The sequence below is a fragment of the Amaranthus tricolor genome, chromosome 6, assembly GCF_026212465.1.
Source record: "Amaranthus tricolor cultivar Red isolate AtriRed21 chromosome 6, ASM2621246v1, whole genome shotgun sequence".
Classification (NCBI taxonomy): domain Eukaryota; kingdom Viridiplantae; phylum Streptophyta; class Magnoliopsida; order Caryophyllales; family Amaranthaceae; genus Amaranthus; species Amaranthus tricolor.
The window spans coordinates 24,617,344-24,628,379 of NC_080052.1; the positions used below are offsets into that span (position 1 = coordinate 24,617,344).

Below are 11,036 nucleotides of genomic sequence, written 5' to 3' on the forward strand. Positions count from 1 at the left end.
TACGATGCTTTTGTGGACCCTTCATTTCGCACTACAAAATACGTATCGACATATAAGAAGTCTTTCATGCCCGTTCCAGACATGTTCACTTGCGATCCTTGGAATGGTCCTACAGTTGTTCCAGATCCCTCAATGAAGCGTGGAAAGGGTCGTCCGCGGTCAACTCGTTTACGGAACGAAATGGATGCACCGTTGACGCGTCCTCGAAACACGTGTAGCTTTTGTGGATTTTGAGGTCATAATAAGAAAACATGCCTTCGAAGGTCAAGAAAGTATGTTTTTTTTAATTTTGTAATAACATGTTGAATCTGATAATATTTAAATGATTTTTATAACACTTATGTATGTAACAACGATCATGGCGATGCCGGGCCCAGTTGATCCATCACATATCAGCGTGCTAGTCAACGACGAGCTCCTGCTCTTAATGTCATTGCGGAGGTTGACGAGTTCACACCATCATCATCCACCGGTGCGCAAAACAAAAGGGGCCGGGGGTTGTAGTTTAACAAACTTTGTATATTCTTATATGACTTCAACTTCTTGTATGAGTTTCCATAATTGTAATATATCTTTGTATTATTTTCATAATTATTTTTTTCAAAACAAGCCGGTTCGTAATTGATTATTATGGAATAGATGGTATTGAACTACTTTAATGCATGTTGCGTTCACTACTTTAATATGAAAGAATAAAAAAATAAAAAAAAAATCAGGCCAAGCAAACCGCCACATGAAGTGGCGGTTTACCTGGACCAAACCGCCACTTGAGATGGCGGTTTGCCTTGACCAAACCGCCACTTCATGTGGCGTTTTGATACTTAAGACAAACCGCCATCTCAAGTGGCGGTTTTGTCTGGAAAAAAAAAAATTATTTTCCACGTGGACGGTATTGTGGGAAATACTTTCCCAAAAAAAGCAAAGTGGGAATTAGTCTTTTTTTAGCAATAATTTGGGAATAGACTCAATATTTGTTACATTATAATTATTAATGCTATTTATTATTTAAATTTTTTTAAATATTACAGTTAACGTCATCTAATCGTATACTTTAATAATATTAACTTTTTTATAATTTTTAGATGAGTATATTTCAATATAAAATAAATTTAAAAAACACATCGAATTGCATAAAAAGTTAAATGTGACAAGTACAATAGATCGAATAAAGTACATACTACTAGTAATTTTCTATCCCATACTTATTTGGGTACGACTATAATACTTCATCTTATTCACTATTATTATTCTATTTGATTTTGACACATTTGACAATGCACTATTTCAATCATAAATATCTCAAATTGTACTTGAGCAAAAATTATAATAAGTTAATATTAATAAAAGTTAAATTAAGATAAATCAAAAAAATCAAAGTTATAGATTAAGAATAACACATTAAAATTAATCAATAAACAGTGTTAAAAAAACAAATATGACAAACAAATGTAAATAAGATGGAGTATAATTTATGAGCAACTCAAAATAAATAAGGAAAATGATATCTTATAGATAAGTGACACAAATATATAATTTAAATTAAAGAATAAGTAAATATAAAGATAAAAATTTTAAAAAATGCGAATTGTGATGCAAAACTCAAGAAACGGCCCAAAAAAATATACTAACAAAACCTCTATAAATGAGAAACAGGATATCAATACGGAAAAGGATTTCAGTTAGAGTACATCTACTATTACTATTTACTACAAAGGAAAGCTGGCTTATTACTTTTCTAATAGGATACAATTTTCACTTAACCTAATCCCCAAAATTAATCAAAATTAAAAAGGTATAAATTATTGACATTATTAATAATTTTATAAAACCACTTGACATAATCACTAATTAATTATATAAAATCTCTAACTTTATTGGATCGAGTTTAAAATAAGAATCGTTTGAATTATTATTTAAACGAAATTTATATTTTTTATAAAATTGGAGTTTATGAAATATGACTTTTGACTTAATCAGATTATCAAATAGTTTGAGTGCAAATAACTGAAATAAGAGAAGAGTTGCTCATATATTCCATTTTTAGAAGTAGAATTGTAAGTGTAGTCGCATGTGATTTGAAAAGACAAATACAATTCATCCTCTCATCCCTTGTGGCAAGAAATTTATAACATATCTTTGGCATGCATCAAAAGCTTACTTGAAATTGATTTTGACATAGTATCAGAAACCAGCGTAACAAGATGTTAATGATTCGAATTTTAAGTTGGTGGTTAAGGCCTCTAACACGTCCTCTTACACAAGAATCTTTTAGGCTAGAAGTGTGAATGCAGCATATGTACTTTTCATAACTGATAGACTGTTAGAGATTTGAATCCATAACCTCTTATCACGCACACTTTTAATAAATTAACATGGCTATATACGGGTCTCAGATTGACTTACATGGATTTATCTCTCCAAAGTCTTAGGTGTTTAGAAAGTTTTATGAATCAGTTGGAAGAGCAATATCAATCCCCACACCAATAAAGCCATAAACAAAAGCATATGATCCTAATCTCAACTAAAAGATATTTGGGTATATTCATGTTTTATCTTTTATTTCCTTTACATTGGAGATAATATAAGATGTTTTGTGTCCAAGTGTCTTACCTTCCAAAAAGTGAATAGCGAGTATATGAGACCTCTTGATTAATACAACCATTGGAAATCCAAATACGCACTATAACATGATTTGTTTTTAGTGGGATATATTTAGCGATATTTATTTTGAATTTCACTTTTTTAAATTTCTTATAATATATATAGTGGATTTAATAATATTTATTAGACCCTTTAGCAGCCTAATAAAAAATATTACAAGGCTTTTCGTGATATAGGATCTAGTGATATTTCTCATAAATGCCACTGTAGACTATAATAACAATTACATATGCCACTAAAAGCCCAATAAAGTGTCACTAAATCACTTTATGATTGAACTTAAAATAAAAACCAATAATTATTACATTAAAAATATAAATTAGTGACATTTTTTTAATGCCACTAAATCTAATATTGCAAAAAGTTAAATTTGATAAAATGGCGAAAGTGCAGTGACATGCCATGGATTTTGTTTTTAAGTTACCACAAACCAAGTTTGCGAAAACAGTACCTTATAAATAATAGTAGACTGCTTGACCAAATCAATGCATTCATTCTAATGAATCGGAAGTGGGAGATGGTAACTTACAAGGGCTTATATAAAGTATGTGGTTTGATTGCATGGAGTACCCCAAACAATCATATCAAACTGTAATACTCGTTATTTATCGTACTTTTGGACCTCAATGCAGGAAGCGTTGGGGTTGATGGTCAGATAGAGAGGACCAATCATATCCTGGAAGATATCTTAAGAGTTATAGCCATGGATCCCTTTGAAGCACCCTTTGGTACAAAGTGTTTGAACAAGCGAATCTATTAATAGGAAAGATGAAAACGGTTCAGGATAGACAAAAGTCTTGCACCGACTTGAAATGCAATACTTTTAAGTTTGTAGTTGGGGATACGGTTGGCATGTTTGGATTGGGTGTAAATATTTAAGGGGTAAAAAAAGTCAAAACAAGAAAACGAAGTTGATAAATGAGAAAATAGTGAAATTTAATTGCTGTTGAGGTGCAAGAATGATTGCAAAGTAATGTTAAATGAAGAAAACTCTTAATTTTGTAAGGTAAATATTAATCTAAAGGAGGGTGGGGAAAGGTATTACTTCCATAATAGGAGAAATCATCTTCTTTTTTCTTCATTATTTCTATTTCTTCTACACAAGTATGTCAACTACTTCAAATGCATTTTTATTTGCTTTTATTTCTCCCTTAAATATTTACACCAAATCCAAGCATAGCCTAAAAGTATCTCCTATGAAAGTAGTGAGATTCGGTACACGCGATAAGTTGAGCCCTAAATTTTTTGTACATTATGACATGACTGAAATGGTGGGCAATGTAGCGTAGACTAGAGCTACCCAACGCTAAAGGAAAGTACTGAACGACGTATTCCATATAACCCAGCTGAAATATATGTGCTTGCCTCAACCAATGTGTTAGATCCAAAACCCTTTTGAGTTGGAGGAAAACTTGTCTTATGAAGAACAGCCCATTCAAATCTTGAATAATAAGAAATTGCGTAGCATTCAAGAGAATAATGTTTTCATGGCCTAAGAACAACACCAAGAAGCCAAGTGGAAAAACCGAAAATTCCTTAAGAGCATCGAAGATGATAAAAATTTTGCCGTATTTTACACATATTTTTGTTCAAAGTTGCATACTGCTAATAGTTTTGTGTAAGGATACATGGTTTTGAAATTTGAAAGAGTATTTGGTATTAGTGCGAGCTAGATCTTAATTAGTCAATATAATAATAATAATAATAATGAGGAAGTAGGATTTAAAAAATTAGCATTGGACAATTCATATAAAGAGACGAAAATATAATTCACATACAAGCCCAAATAAAGTTCCTATTAAAAATAGGATAATTTATACAAAACTACCCATAATTTTTTCTATTAATCTATAAACCACCTCTAATTAAATTTAGTTCTCAAAACACCCATTATCAATTAGCTGTTTAATAATAAACACCTATTCATTTTTCCGTTAGTTTCAATGTTATATCCAAACACATTATTCTTCCTACTATGTTAATTTAAGAATTACTTTAATAATCTCAATTTTGGGCTACTAACAACAAATAAAATAAAAATACTTGACAAGTGCAACAATTCTACATCAAACAATCAAATTGAAGGTTCCAAGATTTTCTTTTTTTAAGGAACAGAAGGCTCCAAGATTAGGGCTAGAGAAAGTTGTCCTTTTAATTTCTAAAATTTTTTGTCAATTTTGTTAGTAAGAAAGGAATAAAAAAATAAATTAACGGAATATTAAAACACATAAATGGAAGATTGAATGAAATTGCAGTTGGCGGTATTAAGAAAACAAATTCACAATTATGGGTGATTTTGAGAACTAAATTTAATTATGGGTGGTTTGTAGAATAATAAAAAAAGCTATGGGTGATTTTGTATAAATTATCCTTAAAAATAATTAACAATTTTTACTTGAGACCGTCTTTTCTAAAGACAGTTCTCAAAAGCCCAGTCTATTATGTTAATTTAAAAAAAAACTGACGCTCGCGTGTAAGTGTAATATGTAAAGTCACATAATATATTTGGGGTTATAACAACATTTATTTGGGGTTATAACATAATATATTTGGTGTTATACCAGCATATATTTGAGGTTTATAACATAATTTATTTTGGATTATAACATAATATTTTTGAGGTTATAACAATATATATATATTTGAGGTTATAACATAATATATATGGGGTTATAACAACGTATATTTGTGGTTATAGCATAATATATTTGGGGTTATAACATAATATATTTAGAGTTGTAACAATGTATATTTGAAGTAATAATATAATATATATGGCGTTATAACAACATACATTCGAGGTTATAACATAATATATTTTGTGTTATAAAAATACTATATCCTCAAACACAGATCATTAATATACCGAACTATATATTATGTTATAACCCCAAATATAATATGTTATAACCACAAATATATATTGTTATAACCTCATATATATTATGTTATAACGTCAAATATATTATGTTATAATCCCAAATAAATTATGTTATAATCCTCAAATATATGCTGGTATAACACCAAATATATTATGTATAATCCCAAATAAATTTGTTATAACTTCAAATATAACATATGACTTTTCACATTATACTTACACGCACGCGTCATTTTTTTTAAAATTAACATAATGGGCTGGGCTTTTGAGAACCGTCTTTAGGAAAGACAATCTCTCAAGAGAGAGGCCAAAAAATAATTGGTAGTGATAACTGATAAGAGCTACTATTCAAGTTTATATAATCAAGGTGATTTCTTCTTTTTGTTCGATGTAGGACATAAATATCTCAACGGTAATGAATATTGTTTAAAATTAAAAGATGAGAAGGATTTTAAGAAAAAGAGCAAATAATTATTATAATGAAGGCAAGAGATTAACTTGATATAATTAAGTACATTTTAGGATAAAAAATATAAATATGTGATGCCATTTTATTAAAACATATTTGAAAAATATACTATATTACTGTCTAAAAAAATGTCTAAAATGAATTGATTTATAGTGAAAAGAATTTTGTGAAATTTTCACTCAAGAAAAATGAGGAAAATTAATAAAAAGGAATTATCTAAGTATCTAAGTATTGAAGGAATTATATTGCTAAGATTGCTTGTTCCACATTGATGAATTAAAAATATTACGTACATTATAAATTATTAAAATCTTTCCTCCGACAACCTTACGATATTTAAATCATATCTCCTTATCTTAAGAATGCACACTAACCATCTGGACATGTACCAGAAAGCTTTAGGACTCAAACTAAATCCTTGTGATTCAATATACCAACATGGAATCAAATTAAACACTTGTAACACCCCTGTTCAACGACCAACGGTTTGCTTTGAACACACAATCAGTCACGGTCGCAGGATTGCTCTGATACCATTTGTAACATCCCGGCCTTTTGGACCGCCGGTAACTACTCATGAAGATTGTAGACTAGCCCCACAGACCAACAAAAGTCTTTTCAGCGCACTTTGGCCTCCCAGAAGGTCACCCATCCTAAGATTGCTCCCCACCAAGCACGCTTAACTGTAAAATTCTTAGAGAATGGACTCCCATGAAAAAAAATGCACCTTGTTGATATGAGTAGTCTATCAATCCTTTTTAAAGTTAAATATGAGATATCACAACACTAATTAAATGAGACGGTCTCACGGTGAGACCATCTCCACTAGGCTGGCCCAATATACATTTTTTGTCTTAAAACGACAACTTATAACGCTAAAGTGACCGCTTATAATTTTAATATAATTGCTTTTTAAGTCTTAGAGTGATTATTTATAACCTTCAAACGATTACTTATGATCTTAAAGTAATCAATTGAAGAAATGGGCTATTAGATAGACCGATCTCATGGTGAAACGGTCTCATACAAGACGAGCTGTAAATTTAAAATTATTATTACATAAAACCAAATATAATTGTGACATTGTTATGATCATTTCAAATAAAAAAAAATTAATCAAAAGAATTGATCTCTTTTTCATCGTCATATTAAACAAATAATAAAATTAATATTTTACTTTATCCTTTTCATTTTTTTTACCTATTTTTATTATGTTACATGTTATTTTATACAAAACGATCCCCTAAAAGTAAAAATAGAGAGGCGTTAAAAGTTACCCTCAAATCTTGTCAAGTGGATAGTTTAGTATTCTTATAAGTCACTCGGTTAAACTAACCCTGATCTCAATCTTTTAAAATTAAGATTTTAATATATTATTGTTTTAGTTAGTTAGTTAGGAATTGGATAGTTCTGTATCAAAGGAATAAGGTTGCTCCAATATATATTTGTTCCGTATTAAATTATTTGCAACATTGAAAATTATATACTATTCATCCATGATTTTAATTTGTGATCAATTTTTAATTTATAAGTTAAAACATAATCAGGTGAGATCTTGTTTGATTCATCTCATTGCAAAAGTTTATTAATATCAAATTTATATAATTTTTTAATATGCATAATTAGAGATATTAAGGATTAAATTAATACATTGGACTGCATAAAAAAACAAATGTTGCAAGTAATTTGGAACGAAGAAATATGTAATATGTATTTTTCATTTGTATTAGTTCATTCAATTCACTTTCTTTTCTTTTCCTTCACTTGCAAAGTATTTTATCTTTTATTTCCTTCCTCCAATTTCTCATGCAACATTAATTAGGTACATTTTCAATCTTCTAATTCTGTTTCTTTGATCGTTCTTGAGTCTTATCTTTTCTTGTTTATTTTTAATTTTTATGATAATTGTAAATTGTATTTCTTTCTTTCAATTTATGTAATAATATGTATAATTATTTTACTCTGGCATTGTGATCAATAAATATTTAAATTGTCTTTGCTCTTTGTTTTGATTTTCTTTAATGTATATTCTTTATCATAATTTCCATAATGTATATTCTTTTTGACAAATTAAATCATAATGTATATATATATGACCACTTCCCTGTTGTACATTAGTCCGTAAGTTGGCTTTGCATTTTGGTATAAGCATTCTTGACAAATCTTTCTTGTTAATAAACGGGTAATTCTATCAATAATAAAATTAATGAAATAAGAATTTATAAAATATCTGTATTAACTTGTGGCAATTCAATTGTGAAGTATTTCTTAGTTTCAATTTCTTTTATCATAAATTATTCTTAAAAGAAATTTATAAAATATTTCTTGGTTTCTTGATTTCAAATTTTTGTAGTTAGATGGTGGAATAAGCAGGCTGACCCTAGGATTTGAAAGACCAAAGGCAAAATATTAATTACGGGCTTCTAATTACTAAATATACTATTATAAACTTTAACTATTAAACATTAACTAATTCTTTGTTGAGGCCATCTGATCGTGAAATGATTTCAATTAGGTCAGCCACTATTTAAAAAAATTGCTTTTTGTACAAGTGTGAATTCAGATTTCATAATTTTTTTATGTTTTTTTAATATGCTGCTTGAATGGACCCGTCTCATAGTGAAACGTCTTAGACAAGACTTGCTAAATAATATAGCGTTGTTTTCTAATTTTTTGGATAATCCAGACCACGGACCCCTCTTTCCTTATAAGGCCAGTATAAGTTGATATTTGAATGGTATACATTTTTGGTGATTAATAAACTGATATTTGGGTTTCAGGAGGTCATTAAGATTAAGCACTACAGACCTTTATTGGGGTCACGTATGATCATTTCCTGCCAATCCTAGTGCCATTGTCAACACTCGATGACACTAAACACCCTAGCTAAAACCTAATAGTGTGCTTGTAACTGGTGGGGCCCTTAAGCATCAATGCAGTCGATTATTTGGTCGGAGATTGATTAGGCGTTTGTTGAGATTTCGTCCCAAGTGTTTTGATTATATGTTATGGAGAATAATAATGAATCGGGTGTGGTGATGCAACGATACGAAATCGAGAGATTACTAGGCCAAGGTAAGTATGCAAAGGTCTATTATGCAAGGGATATTGAAACAAGTCAGATTGTGGCCATCAAAGTGATAAACAAAGAAAAGGTTTTAAGCAATAGGTTTAAGGATCCTATTATGAGAGAAATATCCGTGATGCGTATGCTAAAACATCCGAATATTATAGAGCTTTATGGAGTAATGGCCAACAAAACTAAGATATACTTCGTAATGGAATATGCTGAAGGGGGCGAACTTTATACAAAGGCTATTACACGACGGGTAGGACTCAATGAGAATGTTATTCGAAAGTATTTCAGGCAGTTGATTAGTGCTGTTGAATTTTGTCATAGTCGGGGAGTTTATCATCGCGATTTGAAATTTGAAAACTTGTTGCTAGACGAGAATGACAATTTGAAGGTTTCGGATTTTGGGTTGAGTGCTTTAGATAATTCGAAACGACAAGATGGTTTGCTTCATACAATTTGTGGCACCTATCCATATATTGCTCCTGAAGTTATGAGCACTAAAGGCTATGATGGGGCTAAAGCCGATATTTGGTCATGTGGGGTGGTTTTATTCGGTCTCTTGGCTGGTTATCTCCCATTTGAAGATTCAAGTGTGAATGAGATGTATCGAAAGATTGGTAACGCAAAATATAATTACCCTAGCTCAATTTCTAGAAATGTACGCCACCTACTAGAAGAGATGTTGAATCCGAACCCTGATAAAAGAATCACAATTGCTCAAATTAAGGAGCATATTTGGTATACGAAGAGACCGTCTCCTAAACCTGTGGAGTCTTACGGTGATCCAGGTGCGTCTACAAGTAGCGCTGTCAATGAAGAAATCAGGCCAGACGATATCAAACTTCCCGGCTTGAATGCATTTGATATAACCCTTTCATCTAGTTTGGATTTATCTGGCTTATTTGTAGACTCGGATTTTAAGAAAGAAACAAGATTTTTTTCTCGCATATCTGCTTCTATCATAATCGCTAAGCTTACCGAAACTGCCAAAACTTTAAAGTTCAAAATAAGGCGGATGGAGAAAGGGTTATTCAAGCTTGAAGGCGCTACCAAAGGAAGGAAAGGTACCTTGACTATTGATGCACAGATATTTGAAGTCGCCCCTGAATTTCATTTGGTTGAGATGAGCAAAGCTGACGGCAATACTCTAGAATACCATAAACTGCTTACGGAAGATGTAAGGCCTGCTCTAAAAGATATCGTTTGGGCGTGGCAAGGTGAGCAGCAGCAACAACAACAACAAGGAGAACAGCAGTCTGCATTATCTATGCGAAATAAGCAGCTGCAGCGATCTTGTTCATGTTTTCGTAGGAGAGCGCCTGTTAACACTTAACTCGACATATCCTTGCGAGTTGCGATATATGTTTACCTTTGATATACCTGTGCTGTGATTCATACTGTAAGATGAAATGTTGGGATGCTTGCTGTGTTGCATCCTCATGTTGCTGTCGTGTGTGTCCTTTCTTGCTGTCTATGTTCATAAAAAGGAACTAATCAACAATTGATTACTTACTGATAATGGGTAATAGTAAACTTCTGAGCAACTTCCTCCTTTAACCGTCCTTTAGTAAGCTTGTCAAAGAGCTCACCACTCATACTCCATTATGAAGCAAGTCTTGGTCTTGCTTGCCATCACTTCATAAAGGTATACAATATTCCGATGTCAGTCTACCCATACCCATGACAGATTTCTCTCTTAATTTGACCTATAAGCCCAACTATTAAAACCTTTTCTTTGTCCATCACTTTGATGGCCACACTCTCACCAGTTTGAATGTTCTTTCATAATAAACCTTCGCAAAGGTACCTTGGCCGAGTAATCTCCCTAATTCGTACCTTAGCATCAGAAAACTTGATATACTATTCTCCATAACATACAATCAAAGCACCTAAGAAGCAATCTCAAATGTGAGTCGAAATATTATTATTTTCCATAACATTTAAGAAGT

At 31.1% G+C, this 11,036-nt stretch overlaps 1 protein-coding gene across 1 annotated transcript; it reads left to right on the forward strand.

Annotated features, from left to right (window-relative positions):
• The first annotated feature begins 9,019 nt into the window (after positions 1-9,019).
• On the forward strand, positions 9,020-10,538 carry LOC130816103 (CBL-interacting protein kinase 2-like). The gene has a single exon (XM_057682705.1). The coding sequence runs from the start codon at positions 9,020-9,022 to the stop codon at positions 10,418-10,420; it is 1,401 nt and encodes a 466-aa protein (XP_057538688.1). The 3' UTR covers positions 10,421-10,538.
• Positions 10,539-11,036: the final 498 nt, after the last annotated feature.